The following is a 16,039-nucleotide window of genomic DNA, read 5'->3' as shown; positions in this document are numbered from 1 at the left end:
TGCTCAGACTGAAAGAACGAGGGTGCTAGGTCCGATGTGGAAGGAGGACAGCCCTAGGGGACCAAGCAGGGGACAGACGGCCATCTGCAGAGAGCAGGTGGGGCTAAAGGGAAGACAGCATTTGTTTTAAGGGAAATGCGAGGCAAAGTACAGGTTTGAGTGGAGTTTCTGGGGGAGAAAAACCGAGACACAGACGGGATGAGACTAGAGTGTGTGCAGCCTGGGGGAGTCACTGCAAAAATGTGTGTATGCACGATGAAGTGGATGTCTGCAGCTGCGTGTTGAGAGAACATTGCAGAGCATGTGTGAGAGGCAGGGACCAGGTGAGAGAGAATGGGCTCTTGTATGCCAGTGTCTTGACAGCATGACCAGCACTCTGGGGCTCACATTTCCTCAGGACCAGCCAATGCCACACAACCTGAGACCCAGGCCAGGCCTCGGTCTCTGGCGCCACCTGCTGGCTGCAGACCCACAGGCCACCCCCCTCCCCCCCGCCAGAAAGGAAGGGCCCTGTGGCCCTCCCTAGGTGAGAAAGCCCATTGTGGCCACCTGTCCACTTGAGCCCTGAGCACCGACGCCCTGGTCAGAACCACACCCACAAGACCCTTCCCAGCGCCCTCAAAGGGCCTGAGCGGCTCCACCGAGACCGACACCTGACCGGCAGGCCCTGGAGACCACACATGGCAAGAGTGAATCAGGAAAGAAGGAATGACCATCCCCTCAACATTCAGTGACAATGGGCCACTACCAACCCAGGTGCTCGGGCCTAATGGGGACCGGGGGAGGGGAGGGTGACTTGAATGCCAGCTCCTAGTGAGAAGTGGTGGCTGGAATATTCTGGAAAGAAGACTGTATGAGGAGACATGACATTTTTGAAGCTACTGTGTATCTCACACTGTAAGTGGAGATGCCTAGGGACAATCCTGAACCAAAGCCCCTGATTTACAGCATGCTGTCACTGGGGTTTTATTGTTTTGCTATTATTGTCTTCTCCATTGTGACACATGAGGAAATTGAAGGAAGTCTCTGACCTTTAAACTGTCCACCAGAGTAAACCAAACAAAATGTTCTTTTCCTGCTGTGTGCTGCTTCGGAGGCATAAAGTAATGAGGCTCTCAGTCTCGATGGACACCACAGCTGGGCCCCAGCAGCGGGACATGCTGCCTCGGCCCTGGCCTGGGACAGCACCCCCGATCCGGGTAACAGCCCCCTGCTCCCCGACCATCTCACTCCCACAGTGCATGGGGTGCCAGGCACCTCAAGTCCTGAACCAACTGGCCCGACGTGCTCTGGGCGTCCCTGGTCCCATCCTCCTGGTGGCCCCTGCATCCGTCTGACCCGAGCCACCTTCCGATCAGTTCGGTCTGCAGGAGGGAGCCCACTGGACCATCCACTGCGTAACAGGAAGTCTGACTGCCGCCTTCACCGACGCATGCTCACTCTCGCTGCCATCCGTCTGGGGGATGCTGTCCCCACAGCTGTTTCTGAGGCTCACATGCCACCCTTTCACGTCAGCCGCCTGGCCTGGGAGACGCAGTCAGCCCTGGTCACCATGGGGGTAGGGATTGCACAGGCATCCTGGGTCAGCTTAGCTGCCCCCTCTGGCAGGACTCAGTGTCCTGCACCTGCCTGTCACCTCACCCCATGCCCAGAGAGAGCACCTCCTCAGAAAGGACGACCGCTGGCTGACTTGGGGTGCCTGGCCCAACCCTCACAAGGGGCCACACCTGGGCCTGCACAGCTGCCACTCCGCCAGGACTTGGGGGCCCCTGCACCCCACCATAGGCCACCCCCATGGCTCCAGAAGTCTAGAAACCAGGGCTTCTGAGAAAGGTGCTGGCTCCCATGCCCGGGGTCCCCCAGGTGAAGGGCCACATGAATTGTGGATGGGAACTCGGGGAGCCACACCCATGAGAATTGCCATTTATTCCCGAAGTTGCCAAAATAATCACCAAGGAATCACCGAGGGTGTGAGGGGAGGAGGAGGCTCAAACACTGATTGAGGGGCCACCAGGAGTGGGGGGAGGGGCGGGGTGCGGCTGTCCCTCCCTTTCTAATGCCACGGGAAGGGGTCCTCCTCTGGCCAGTATCCTCCCCATCCCCCATGTCCAGTTTCTCTCAGGGAGGTGGGGGGCATAGGAAGAGGTGTAGTGTGAGTGGCCCCAGGAGGGGAGGGTGCTGGGGGGGGTCCCCACTTCACATGCACTCACAACACTGGTCTCCCAGGGAGCAGACACAGGAGCTGGGCTGGGCCCACCTACTCCCGCCCTGGCTTATAGGAGGAAGGGGTTAGTGTTGGGGGCCGGAGGGCCCGGGGGCATCATAGGAGGCAGGCCTGGGCCCCCACCCAAGGGAGAGATGTATGTCGGTGGCGCCCCCGAGACCGGGGGCCCAGGGCTGAGCCGGAGCTGGTTCAGGGTGAGTGTCGCAGGGGGTGCGGGCTGGAAGGGGTTGGTGATGGAGGGACCAGCAGCTGGGGCTCCTGCAGAGAGAAGAGGACAGAGGTGCACAGAGCAGAGTCAGGGGGTCTGCCCGGGTAGGTCATCGGCGGGACCAGCATCCCGGCTTCAGAGGCCACACTCACCACTTGGCAGAAAGGGGTTGGAGGCCTTGGCTCCTGGCGGCGTGGGGCCCGGCCGGCTCACCAGCGAGTCCAGGTCGACGAGGGCTGCATTGGGCCCTAGGAATGACTCCGGCGTCTTCCGCGTGGGCGGTGTGGGGGTCGGGGCAGCTGCGGGCGGAGGGCTCCCCACAGCCTCAGCCAGAGAGCCCCCGACTCCACTCATGTCGAACGCCCCAGGACTGCGGGCAGGCACCTCTCCAGCAAGCAGCTCTAGCTCCCCTGGAAGGAGCAGAGGGGGCTCACCAGAGAGACGGGTGGCAGGAATCTCGAAAAGGAGGCCCGTGGTACCAAGTGGCAGAGCCCAGAGCCAAAAGCAGGAGTGCCTGAGGCCGAGGGACAAAGGTGGAAGGAACACTATCTGATGGGACCCAGGGCAGGGATGCTGGGCAAAAACCACCCACGACTGCGCCCAGCAGGTGGGGGGAGGTCGCACCCCACAGTCCAGACAGAAGCGCCTGGTGGGGAAACCCTGCAGGCGATCCCGAGGGACTAGTCAATATTTGTTATTTTGAGATCTGACTTTAAAAAAAAAAATCCAACCTAATGCTGGGAAAAAAATGCACCAATTTGTATGACCAAAAAGGTGTGAAAGAATGCCAACTGCAGACTGAATAGTAATCTAAAGAAACCCTGGGACGAGGGAGAGGGTAGTGTTGGCAATACGCATCCTCCCTGCAGGGGCAAGACCCGCTTGGTCCCCAGATATTTCTCGTTACATAAAAGTCTGCTTCACTCAAAGAGATTAAAAAATACATAATAAAGAGACCAAAGGGAACATCACCAATGACGGGAAACAGACATCGCACCTCCTGGTCAGAGGCTCACCCCAACGGAGGGACAATCCCCAGACTGTCAGGAACAGGTGCTAACCTGGCCCACGAAGAGGGAGGGCGGTGTTGAAACGCAAGGTCCACTGTGGATGGGACCCCGGGCAATGGGCACGTGAGGAAAGAGAGCACTGTCCCCTGCAGTCACCACCCCCCTGGTGACGCAGCATAAGCATCTGGGGAGCCTGCAATGCACTCAAAGACACATTCCAGGGGGACAGAGAGGTCAGAGGTCAGCAATTTGGGGAAGCTCAAGGAAAGGAATTCTTTGTACTATGTTTGCAATTTTTCTCTAAGTCTGAAATTATTTCAAAAGAAGGTTAAAATGCTCCTTTTGAAGATCATAAAGCTCAATAAAGCTGTTTAAACAAGACGGGCCCACCCCAGGGCTGCATTCGTCCGTGGAGCAGTGGTCTCGGGACAGGCGTGATGGCAGGCACTCACCTGTGCTGCTCCCGGAGGCTGGCAGGGCCGTGCGCAGTCGCTCGAAATCAGAGAACTCATCAAGCTCCGTGTCAAAGCCCCCGGCCACTGCGGGGGTCAGGATGTCCACTCAGCTCCCCCGGGGGCCCGCCTTCTGCCCCTCCCCACTTGGGACTCGGGACCAGACTCATCACTTGTGACTGCCCCCACCCAGCACCCGCCCAGTACCTGCAGTGCCATTGGTGCTGGGCTTGGCAGGTGACCCCCCCCAGGGGTCTGAGAAGGCTGGGGCCGGGGCCCAGGGATCGGAGGCTGGGGGTCCACTGACGGGGGCCCCACCTGGGTGAGGAAGGAGGCACGTGAGGGGCTGGGGTACCACCTGCTGTGTGGTTGGGGGTTTGTCTCCTCTGAATCAGTGGCTGTTCACAAACAAAAGCCCCCACTGCAGGGCCCCTCCCCTCACGACATTCCAGGCCTGAGCGCTCGCACAGCCTGGTCTTTGCCCGTGGTCCCCTCTGGGCCAAGCCCTCCTCAGCCCTGAGGCTCTAGGCTGCCCCCAGGAAGCCCCCGCCAGGGTGAGGGGACTCACCTGTCCTCAGCAGGCCTGCTCACCTGCCCACCCTGCTCAGGCCCCCACATTCCCCCAGTCACTGTGGGCATCCAGACCCTCCCGGCCTCCCCCAGTCCCTTCCCACTGTCCCCTTACTGCCCTCCTCTGGGCTATCTTATTGACCCCTCCTCCTCAGGGCCCCAGGCTTGCCCAGGACTGCTTCCTGGATGTGGGGGCCGGCACTCACCGTCTGAGCTCCCCCATGGATCAGGCGTGGGCCCCTCACCAGCTGCGGCGGGAGCCTGGGTCCCACCCCAAGGGTCAACTGGGGGCCCTGCAGAAGCAGCAGGCCTCCAGGGGTCCCCGGAGGCCGGTGTAGGGGCTGGACCACCCCATGGATCAGCAGCTGGAGGGACAGGGGGTCCCCCCCAAGGGTCCGAGGTGGGGGCAGCCGTGGGGATGGCGGTGGCCAAGGGTGCTGGGCCGCCCCAAGGGTCTGAGGCTGGGGGAGGAGCTGGGGCCGTGAAGACGTCAGCAAGGTCCATGAGGGATGACTGCAGAGAAGAAAAAGGGTGTGAGGGGGAGGGGTGGAGAAGAGGTCCAAGAAAGAGCGTGCAGAGCAAGGGCCGGGGGGTGGGTGCAGGAGTCATGGGGAGGCGGCAGCCATGCCCTGTTCCTGGTACCCCAGAGCCCCCAGCCCGGCCCTCACTGCGCCCTCACCCCTCCATCCACTACCCCACACCCACTAGGGCCCCTGAGCAAATGAGGGCAGAGGCCAAAGCCATTCATGCCAGGCCATCCTACAGCCTCCAGGAAGCCCTGCTGATCACGCACCCCAAGTCAGCTGGGGAACCCCAGGTTCCTCAGCACACCTAGCCCGGGGCCCAGTGCACATTCCACATCACTGCATGCTCCAGGCCTCCCAGTGCAGCAGACACACCCACACACACACGTTCCCTGCTTCCCGGGTGGACCCTGCTGCCCAGAGCCCAGTCTCCCTGGATGTGGAGATGCCCCCCACCCTTCCACCTCCTCCTCAGGATGAAGGGACTAGTACGGGGCTGGGGCTCCCTCTGGGGCCCTCCTGAGCTGAGTGGGGCACTGGTAAAGTCCTTGGGCCAGGCCGGCCAGGAGCTATCTGCTGCCCCCTATCAGGAGGGATCTGGTCCCCACCCCGGAAATCTGGAGCAGCCTTGTGACCCGCGACCACTGTCTGGGAGGCCGGCTGTGTTGTGAAGACACTCAGGACACCCACAGCGACCTAGCGAGGTTACAGGAGAGGCCACAGGACAAGGCCAGCGTGGACACCTGTCACATGCACGCAGCGCAGGGGTGCAGAAGGAGCCCCCTCCACACTCACCTCCTCCTGGCCCCCCGTCTCCCGCTTGCTCTCCTCTATGGCCATCTGCAGCCTCAGGTCATCCCCACGGCGGATCCTTTCCTCCTGTTTGGGCCATGGAGGCAGGCAGCAGGGGAGGGTCAGAATCGGAGTGACCAGACAACCCAAGAACCCTCTCCCACCCAGACAAAGGCGACTGAAAATTAAAATGGGATGCAGACGACATGTGGGATGGGGTGGGACACAGGGTGGCAGGTCGGGGCAGGGACGAGGACGCTACTTGGACAAGATGGGATGCACGGGCCCTCCTGCCAAGCGCCGCACTCAGGTATTTCCTGCCCGGAGCAGGGGATGAAGCCAGGGCTGTACTGGAGGGAGGGGAAGGACCTCTCCACCCAGAGCAGCTACCAGGCACCTGCTTCACGTATGATGTCGTCTTCAGGATCCACCTTACACAGGGTCCTATAGCTAAAAACGCTGCGGTGTGAATATATGGGAACTGTGGACAGGCCATTGGGTGGGGACCCTTCAGGAAGGTGCAGGGAGGTGGGGGCCTGGGGAGGGTCTCAGAGGGGCCTGGGGGGTGGGGAGGCTGCTCTGACCTTATCGTGCTCCTCACGGCTCAAACTAAGGGCCAGCTGGAGCTGGACGTCATCCTCAGGGCCGCAGGACGGGGGCTGGGGGAGAGACAGTGTGAGGGGGCCGGGGTGGGGGAGGCAGGCAGAGAGAGAGAGAGACAGACAGAGAGACAGAGAGAGACAGAGACAGAGAGACAGAGACACCCCAAACTGGTGAGGGGCGGGCAGAGACAGAGCAGGGAGACAAGCTTGGGCAGCGGGGACGGGAGCCGGCCAGGACAGGGCCAGGGCAGGATTAGCATCCAGGGAGAAGAGGGGGCAGGTAATTCCCAGGACAAGACAGAGGACCAGCAGACAGACAGAGAGACAGAGGGAACAGGCCCAAGAGAAGGGCTGGGTGGAGGCTATGGGTGAGGCATGGAGATGCGATGGCAGAACAGAACGGAAGTCAAACCAGCAGCACCCCCAGCCCCCGCCCCGGCCCCTGGTCTGGCCCTGGCACCTGATCCGCCTCCTCCTTGCTCATGGCCAGGGCCAGCTGCAGCTGCAGCTCCTCCTCCCCGCTGCTCTGTGGCCACGCCTGCTCCGCCTCGGGCGGGGGCCCAGAGCCCACGGCTGCAGAGGATGCTAGGGAGGAAGAGCCAGTGAGATGCAGAGGGAGAGACGGAACCCCACAGCCCAGGCTGTGGTCTGCTGCTTCCAGCCTGGCCACCCCCAAGACCTCCACAGGGACCCAGACACCAGGTTTCCTAGGAGGGGTGGGAGCAGGGACTGTGAAGGGGGTTATCAGCCCAACCCTGAGCGTCACGGCTCAGGGAAGGACAGCCCTATGGATAAGGGAGGGGACTTCGGGAACCTGAGCCCGAGACCAGGGTTCCTACACCGTGTGGAGGCAGGGACTCCTACATGCCTAGGGCTTGTCACAGGGCCTTCCTCCCTGGTCTTGGCCAGGAAAGGCCCCAGGACACCCCAGGTGGGGAGGTGGGGCCTCAGGGTCGAGGGCTGGTCGGCACTAGCTCTGGCAGGACCACAGCGTTAGGGGGAGGCACAGCACCTGCATCCTGGCCATCACCTTCCCAGGTGCCCCAACCCATCCTGGGTGATCAGCCGGAGTCAGAAACGAGGGAAGGATGGCGAGACCGGGAAGGCAAGGGCTGACCATCAGAAGGGCAGAGGACAGGGCACAGGCAAGGCTAAGGCAGGTGTGGATGAGCTGAGCCGACCAGGCACTGCCCTGCTGTCCTGTGCCGCCAAGTCCATGGAGAAACCATGCGGTCCCATGACAGAGTGTTGAACACATGCTCCCTGCCCCCACACATACTGACCCAAGACGGACTGGCAAACTAGGCTGTGACCGCACCTGCCCCGCCCTGCTCTGCTCGGCCCACAAGCTAAAACAGGGTTTCTCATTTTTAAGCACCTACGGGTCGAAGGAGGCATCAAAAGATGAATAAATATCTCAAGACACGCAAAAATTATACCATATTCAAATTTCAGAGTCTTGAGAATAAAGCTGGAGGGGCACAGAGACTACCACTCACATAGGGGCCCAGCCTCCTCCAGGAAGGAGGCAGCCCCTACCTAAGGGTAAAGCGGCACACACGACGACTGGCCCCACACGGGATGCCTGCAACCCTGCTCCGAAGCCCCTCTGAGAGCACCCTCATGCCCACTGCATACCCTCTCCCTCTGCCTGACACGCCATCTTCCGTGGCCCTGGCCACATCCCTGACGTCCTCGTGGGTATGGGACATGACAGGCACAAGCAGAATGTCTGACCTTTCCCCGACACACCGGGCTCCTGAGGGTCACGGGCTCTCCTGCCACACCTCATCTGCCCCGCGGGCCCAGGCTACCCGCCTGCAGGTAAGCTTCATTGTTAACGTGTCCCCACCCCCACCCCCGCCCCATGCCCGAGGACAATCTCTGGGCACTAACCAGATGTTTGCCTTACCTGCCTAACCCCTCTAGTGCCGTTCCACTAAGCTCACACCTCGTGTCTGGACTCGTTTCAGCAGTGACGCCCACCCACCCAGGCTGCCACACCCTTCCCAGCACCTCTGACTTGCATCCCCGGCGGTAAAACTAAAAGGTCCTGAGACAGATGCCCTCATACTTGTAGTCCTTCTGTTTCAAGTGGCGTTCAGATGGTGGTCGCCACCTGCCAAACGGAGCTCACTCGCATGAACGACTTCTTAAAACTTAAAAGGAGGCTCTGCCTCCGGGTGGATAGGACAGCCCCTCAGATATCAGCGTACACATGCCCTCCCGAGAGGGCTGCCCCTAACCACAGGGCATGGGGAGCCCCTCCGGTGGCCCCCTCTTCCTTTAGGCAATGACCCCTTTCAGAAGGACTGCAGCACATGGGCCGGGCAGCTCCAGGGCCCAGGCTGAGTGCAGGGCACACGTGGGCCCTCAGGAGACAATGGCTAACACCTGAGGACAAACGGGTGACACGTGTCAGTTCTAGGGCCCACTGTGAGAGGGAAGCATCAAGGAGCGGCGGGGGAGGCCTGAGGCAAAGGGAAGGGCCCGTGCGAACCTTCGTGCTGGTCAGGCGGACAAGAAGGGAGCAGGCAGGCGAAAGTCTGGGTGTGGAGCTCGAGCCCTGCTGGCCAGCAGACAGGGGTGGGGGGCCTCAGCCAGCAGGAGGGGGGCAGGGCACCGCTGGGAGGGAGCAACGAGGAGGGGACAGGCAGGCTCCGGGGACTCACCTGTGGCAGTCTGCGCCAGCTTCTCCTTGGTCTTGAGCGCGTGGGCACGCTCCTCCCGCAGCCGGTCCTCATCACGCAGCAGGGCCACCAGCTGCTTGGCCTTTTCGCGCACATTCACACCCTGGTCCTTGCCATCGCGGTCCACATACTGGAAGTCCTTTAGCGTTTGCACAGCGTACATGTTCTCCTTGCACTGCTGCGACACGCGCTCCGAGCCTGTCTTGATGAGGTACTCCATCAGCGTCATGGCCTGTGGGGAGGACAGGTGTATGGCCTGTGATCTACGTGCATCTCCATAAAAGGACTTGCGTGGGGACATGAAAGCTATGATCACCACAGGCCCGTCTGGGTACCGCTGAGCGGTGCAGACCCTGCCCAGTTCTGTAAAATGAAAATCTAAAGGAGCACGGCCACAATATGCGCTTGTCATACCATGCTCACAAGGGCACCGGCCCACAGCTCGTCACATTGCACTCTCCATTGTTCCGTGAGTTTGGAAATGTGTCATCACTTCACACGTGAAACTTCACATCAGCATGCCGGGAGCGAGGCCTAGGCCCGGGCTCTCCGGGGGAGGAGATGGAGCATGCTGGGAGGATAGGGAGGAGGGAAACCTTTTGGTGTCTTCTGTGTTGTACGACATAACAACAGATTCTCTAACAAGTAAAAACTAAATGAAAAAAAACCACGCAAGGCCTTTGTGGTGTCAGAGCCCCAGCTTCATGCAGGTCTGGGGAGCAAGGCGTGGAGTGACGGCCCCTTGCAGACTCTAAGGAAGGCCACCCTTGGAAAAGGACAGGTGAGTCTCCGAAACCCGCCCAGGAAATAACACGAGGAGGGGCCGGCCACTTGGCGCAAGCTCTATGAACCTGACGTCTGCCGGAGACTCTGCTGTGGGTCACCGACATCTCTAGGACCTGGGTATGGCATGGTTTCCTGCAGGTGTGCTCACAGCATATATGTCTGTCATGGGAGGTTAGTATTTAACTCGCCCTCCAGGTGTTTGCACATTAGAGAAAAAGGAAAGGACAAGCCACACCCCGTGGAAGGTGCTCCACAACTCCCAGGCCAGCCTGCTGCTCGCCACATGTAGCAGAACTTCCCAGCAGAAATCAGACCCACGGTCTCCAACGTAGGACCAGCAAATACCAAACACCCACCTCAGTCCAAGTCAGGCCTTGCACCAAGTGAATTCTGAAAACTTTCATTTTCAGACATCTGGGGACTTTAGCATTGCAGTTAAAAAGATGATGGACCCAGAAAGAACCCAGACATCCTTTAGGGTGGGGCGTGTCCACATGATGGGAACGTATGGATGGCCGTCGCACGCACCCATCTCCCAGACACGGCAGGGAGCAGGACAGGAATCATGAGTCCCTGCAATGAAGTTCTAGAACAGTCTCGGCAGGCAGAAGGCAGGGCCCGGGACCTGGAGGGGTAGGAAGCATCCTCTGCTTCCCTCGGGGTGGTGGCCTCACAGATGCAGAGAAGAGCGAGTGGGTTATTATAGACATGATGTATACCTCAATGGGAAATGGACGTTTTCTGAAAGTGGACAACTAGATACCGTGTCCCCGAAAAAAAGACCTAGCCGGACAGTCAGCTCTAATGCGTCTTTTGGAACAAAAATTAATAAAAAACCCGGTCTTATTTTACTATAAGACTGGGTCTTATATAATATAATAAATACAATATGATACGTATAATAAACATAAGACTATATCTTACATTAATTTTTGCTCCAAAAGATGCATTAGAACTGACTGTCCGGCTAGGTCTCATTTTCGGGGAAACACGGTAGCCCAAGAGTCCCTATTAATTCTCCCAACAGCTTGCTCCAGGATGCTGTGGACAGCAGGAGGAGTGTCAGTTTCAGACCGGGCTCGGCACACATTCCCGAGGCTCAGGACCGTGGTCCCGGCCCCCACGCAGCTCTGGGGCCCAGCTGTGCTAAAGCTCTGTTTACCAAAGCAGGACGCGGGCCAGATTCAGCCTGAGCCGGCGTCTGCTGACCAGACCCTGCATTCCTCGGTCAAGGCAGGTGACACACCAAAGGCAAGAGGGGTCCTGGGGCTCCCCTCCCAGCCCCACCGCATCCTGGGTGCCCCAAGCCTCTTTGTGGCTCAGTTTCCTCACCTGGAAAACAGAGGTAGGAGGAAATGTACCTCCACTGTTCTCTGCCCACAGCGGCGTTTCCCCAGCCGCTGGCCAGGAAGAACCTGCCATCCAGCCCCCCAAGCTGCTCTCCCGGTTTCAGGCCCGCAGGCCCTGTCCCTCCCAGTCACTTCCACACAAAGGCTCACCTGGAAACCATGAGTCAATCGAATAGCTGACCCAACACCACCTTGGTGTGTCAGGGTGGGCAGGGAGCCAAGCCAGAGGAAACCGGCCTTGGATCCCTGCTCTGAGTGGGGCCACCTCTCCAGGCCCAGTCTCCCAATCTCAGAAATGAGAAAAGCACCAAAGGCTCCACAGGTCAGAGAGCCCGGCCAGAGCAGGCCCTCAGCTGACTTTTATACGAGAGTCAGCAACAAGAGGCCCCACTAACCCTCCTGAGCCGGACTTGCCGGCCCTGACACCAGGCTCAGACCCTCACAGGGAGGGAGGTCCAGGGACTGGCCTGAGGCCACATTGCCAGCAGTGGGGCCTGGGCACCTGCCCCAGCCTGTGCCTTTGGACACTTCTTGACCTGAATGGGGGATGCCAGGCCCCCAGAGCAGCAATCAAACAGGAACACAGCCACTGAGTGCTGCCTGCAGACTCATCCCCTATGCCCAAGGCCTGTGGTTGGTCTGTCTGGCCACTGGATCAGTGTATGTGCACAGATCGCTGAGGGTGAGTAAAAGGCCACCTCTGTGGAGGGTACTTTGGCCACATTTATCAAAACGACACATGCATGTGTCCTTCAAACCAGAAATTCCAGTTCTAGAAAATGACAAACATACGATGACAATCAAGGCAGTCATGTCTATAAAAGCAAAATATTGCAAACCACTTAAAAATCCATCACCAGGTAACTGGTCACATCAATTATGATCAACCCATAAAGGGGACTGTTATGCCCTTATAAAAAGAAGTGACAAGCCTCTTATATACTGATGGGGAATGATCTCTAGGACTTAGTCTAGTTTTTCTACTTAAAAGTCGGGTGCAATTCATGTACAAATTCACTCTTTTTAATGTACAGTTCTGAGTTCTGACAACTGCATACGGCCAAGGGACCACCCTGCAATGAAGGATGGTGGCCCCAAAACTTCCCAGGGGCTGCCCATTTGCTCGAATGTGCACACACAGGTGGCCCTGCATGAAGACAGGCTGGGGACACGGCTGCCCTGAGGGAGCGAACTGGGCACCTGCTTAGACCGTCCAGGTGGGTACGTCCTGTGAACAGGGCACTTCTTCTAAAAGAAGTTTAAATCGTCAGGTTCAAAACTCGAGAAACGTTACATCTCTGGAGAGATTTTGCGGAGACGCAGAAGCGCAGCCCGCCAGCGTGCCCCGCTCATGCCCTCTGACCTTGTACACGTGCCGCCAGTTCTTGCCGTGGTCGTTCAGCCGCTTCCAGATCATGCTCATGATCTCCGAGAAGGCGACGACGTTGTAGGTGAGGTCAGCGATCTCAGACATGAGCGAGCTGGACGGGCCCCAGGGGTCGTTGCTCGTGGCCTCGCGGACCTTGATCTCAGCCTCTGAGTAGTTGTGGACGATGTTCTTCATCTGGCGCCGCAGTGACGAGGTCGACATGGTGGCCGGCGGGGATGCGGGCAGTAGGCCCGCAGGGATGTGGACAGAAGAGGTGACTGGAGGAGGGAAGCCGCGGCAAGGGCTGGCGGATCACCGCATCTGAGGAGACGAGAGGACTTTGAAAACACAAGGGGCACCTGGGGCCACCCAGGCCGAATACCCGCCCTTGTGGGGCCCCTAGTGCTCCCCAGGTCGAGAACACAGTTCTAGGGCCCCTCGAAGGCCCTTGACACCCTCCATCTTAGTCACCCCGTCCATTTCGGTTCCTCAAATGTGCCCGGCTTCTTCCTGCTCTGGGTCCCTGCTCAGCGAAGCAGAGCATGCAGTGACAGATCACAGGCCCCAGAGGCACACCCCAGCTCGACACTTCCTGGCCCAGCCACCTGGGTAGGCTGAGAACTCCTGCACCTCTGTTTTCTCCTCTGTAAAATGGGGCTCCATTCAGTAACCAGGGGAGCTGAGAGCTGGGGAGTCCACTGCCCATGTGGACGGTGTCACCCTGTGAGTGGCTCGGCCTGACTTAGCTCTCCCTCACCAAGTGACTCCCACTTGCCCCGAGGGCACCACTTAAGCTTCCCAAATCTTAAAACACCTGAACTCCAAAATCTCCATTCCCAGGGGACCTGTGGGTAAACTATCAGCCTGGTGATCTTACACTCATTTGTCTGATTTTGCGGCCAAGGCAGACACACCACGAGCCCCATGGGGGCAGAAACCGCATTTGTCTGGATATGGCTTTTCCCATCAGAGGAGCTGGCCCGGAAGAGCCATTCAATAAACCAGAAGGGAAGGAGGGAGAGCAGGAAAGACTTCTGGAACAGGGGTGGAGGGGGCCAGAATCCACGGCAGAAACAAGGACACACAGAAAGGAGGCCAATGAAGGGAGTAAAGAGATGCGGCGGGACGGGGGGGGGCGGGGGGAGGGACTGCTGGGGCAAGGCTCAGGGCAGGCAAGATAAGGAATAACACAGCCATAGGCTGTGTCCCAGCTGTGTGCCAGGCGCTCACTGAGCATTATCTCATTTAACACAGGGGGCAGTGTTCTCACAGACAGGCCCATGGAGATTAAATAATTCAGCGCAGGTCACCACTAAGCCTGGTAGCACAGACAGAACCCCAGGCCCACCTGGATTACAAAACGTATACTTTTCAATTAAACGTTGCCAAGATGAAGGTGATGGGAAAGGCACAGACGGGCGGGAATCAGGCAGATTATAACAATCCCAGCACTCACACAGCCCTGACCCTGGACCAGGTACAGAGGAATCAGTTAATCCTCACAAGTCCATGATTCACAGCCATCTCACCAGGGAGGAAACTGAGGCACGGGGAGGTGGACATGTTTGCCCCGGGACAAAGCAGGCTCTGACCACCACAGCCTACGGCCTCTCCAAAAGCCCCGGACAGAGATCTCCTGAGACCTCCCACCACCCGAGTCCTGGGACCAGCAGCTGGCCCCTGCCCTGAACTCAGGCCAAAGGGCCAGGCACTAGGAGACAGATATGAATAGCTGAAAAGAGAGAGCCAAGGCGCCAAGACAGGCCCAGCCAGACACACTAAGAAGAAGAGATGATGTGACAAATACAGAGAAGGAGAATGAGAGGCAAGGGAATAAGGAAAACAAGGAGAGAAAGAGCACAAAGAAAGCCAGGCAGAGGAGCCACCCAGAGAAGTGGTGAAACAGACATAGGCACAACCAGAAACGGACAGACACCAACCAGAAACAGACACGTGGAGACAGCCAGGCAGGACAAGGAGAAAAGGCCCTAAAACAAAAAGAGGCAGTAACCTGGGACTGAGAAATATCACAGAACTGGGCTATAACAGAACACCAAGTCCTGACATCAGCTCACAGCAGATCAACCTCCACTCGGCAATGAAGGGAAGACCCCCTACCCGGCAGCCTGTAGATGAAATAAGATGAGCACATGAAGTGCTTGGTGCTGTGCCACACACACAGTAGGCGCTCAATACATTGGCTGCTATCATTATCAGAGAAAGACCACATCTCCCACAGAGTGGCATGAAAGGATGCATTTATGTTAAAGTGTGTTAGAAAAAACACACAACGAGCTCCTGAACGCTGAGATTTCACAGATGCTGCTTAGAATGAGACTAAGCTTTTCAAACAACTTGATTCAAAAGAATTATTAGATTAAATAGAGAACAAATGGATATGGCAAAATTCTCCAAGGGATCCAATGACCATTATCAAACATTTGTGCAAAAGAAAATCTGTAATAGTGGGAACCAGGGCTCCCAGTCATTAATCACACACTTTCTCCTGCCAGACAACATGGGGCGCTTTACACGCACCACCTCCATCAAAACACACAGCGACCCTGTGAGTAGGAACTATGAACACTCCAATTTTAAAGACTAGGACACTGAGATGTGGAGATATCTCAGTCTAGCTGGCATATCACAGGCTAGCAAGCGGTGGGCCTGACTGCAGAGCCATACTCTTCATCACCAGACTCAGGAGCCTGGGGGAGGGGCAGATCCTAGACCACGCCACAGACCCCCGGAGGGGCCCTCGGCGTGGGAAAAGAGGGGACAGGGCAAAAATGAGACGGTAGGACAGCAGGAGAGAGATGCACCAGAGGCAGGCAGGAGACACCAGGGGACTGAAGACATGCAAGCCCAGAAAAAGAGACACGAACGTTAATCCTTACCATCAGACACGAGACGTGACAGAGAGGCAGAGGCAGAACGAGACCCGGGGCAGACACACGGGGACAGGACTTTGTAAAAACAGCAAGGCAGGGACACGAGCAAGGCCGAGGCCCAGGCGGACCCGCGGGAGACGGAGGCGCTGAGGCAGACACTGGAGACGGAAAAACGCGGGCGGTCCAGGCCCACCGGGCGCAGAGACACGAAGGCCGCGGAGACGACCGGGGGCCGGCAGACGCCCGAGCGCCCCGGCCCGCGCTCACCTCGGCCCCCTCACGCCGGGCTCCGGGGGGTCATGGCGGGCAGCCCCCTGCCCCCGCTCGGCCTCGGTGTCGCGGGGCGCGCGCCGAGCCGGACACGGTGGCGCGCTCGGGCGGACGCACGGAGGGCCGCACTACGACGGCCCCGCCGCCCCGGCGCCCGGGACGGGCGCAGAGAGCCGGGCGGGGGAGGGGAGCCGCCGAGCGGACGGGAAGCAACCGAAAGAGGCGACGGACCGGAAGCGGAAGCGGCCGTGCGCCCCGCCTGAAGCTTGCCTGAGCAGCCGCCGCTCCCGCAGCCCCGCCCA

General features: G+C 58.8%; 1 protein-coding gene across 4 annotated transcripts; it reads right to left on the bottom strand.

The window, feature by feature from the left end:
* Nucleotides 1-950: 950 nt before the first annotated feature.
* EPN1 (epsin 1) lies at nucleotides 951-15,978 on the bottom strand. 4 transcript variants are annotated; one of them, XM_033127950.1, is made up of 11 exons: nucleotides 15,735-15,978; nucleotides 12,571-12,897; nucleotides 9,055-9,304; nucleotides 6,843-6,967; nucleotides 6,365-6,439; nucleotides 5,784-5,867; nucleotides 4,671-4,977; nucleotides 4,102-4,212; nucleotides 3,895-3,981; nucleotides 2,585-2,842; nucleotides 951-2,482 (listed from the first exon to the last, which is right to left on the bottom strand). In XM_033127950.1, exons 2-11 carry the CDS (start codon nucleotides 12,796-12,798, stop codon nucleotides 2,274-2,276), a joined length of 1,734 nt encoding a protein of 577 aa, XP_032983841.1. In that variant the 5' UTR covers nucleotides 12,799-12,897; nucleotides 15,735-15,978; the 3' UTR covers nucleotides 951-2,273. The 4 variants fall into 4 exon arrangements, with proteins under 4 accessions (XP_032983841.1, XP_032983842.1, XP_032983844.1 ...); XM_033127951.1 differs by lacking the exon at nucleotides 15,735-15,978 and adding an exon at nucleotides 15,474-15,721; XM_033127953.1 differs by lacking the exon at nucleotides 4,102-4,212.
* Nucleotides 15,979-16,039: the final 61 nt, after the last annotated feature.

The sequence above is a fragment of the Rhinolophus ferrumequinum genome, chromosome 15 (assembly GCF_004115265.2).
Source record: "Rhinolophus ferrumequinum isolate MPI-CBG mRhiFer1 chromosome 15, mRhiFer1_v1.p, whole genome shotgun sequence".
In the NCBI taxonomy this organism is placed as follows: Eukaryota; Metazoa; Chordata; class Mammalia; order Chiroptera; family Rhinolophidae; genus Rhinolophus; species Rhinolophus ferrumequinum.
Note: the sequence above shows the minus strand (reverse complement) of the source record. Positions and strands in the feature narration are given on the sequence as shown.

What these genes read in the sequence shown, in the direction of transcription:
- EPN1 (XM_033127950.1), bottom strand. Translation starts at nt 12,798, where the DNA reads ATGTCGACCTCGTCACTGCGGCGCCAGATGAAGAACATCGTCCACAAC. An exon ending in GCAAGGAGGAGGCGGATCAG is followed by an intron (nt 6,440 to 6,842) that starts GTGCCAGGGCCA and finishes TCTCTCCCCCAG; the next exon opens with CCCCCGTCCTGCGGCCCTGA. An exon ending in CAACCCCTTTCTGCCAAGTG is followed by an intron (nt 2,483 to 2,584) that starts GTGAGTGTGGCC and finishes TTCTCTCTGCAG; the next exon opens with GAGCCCCAGCTGCTGGTCCC.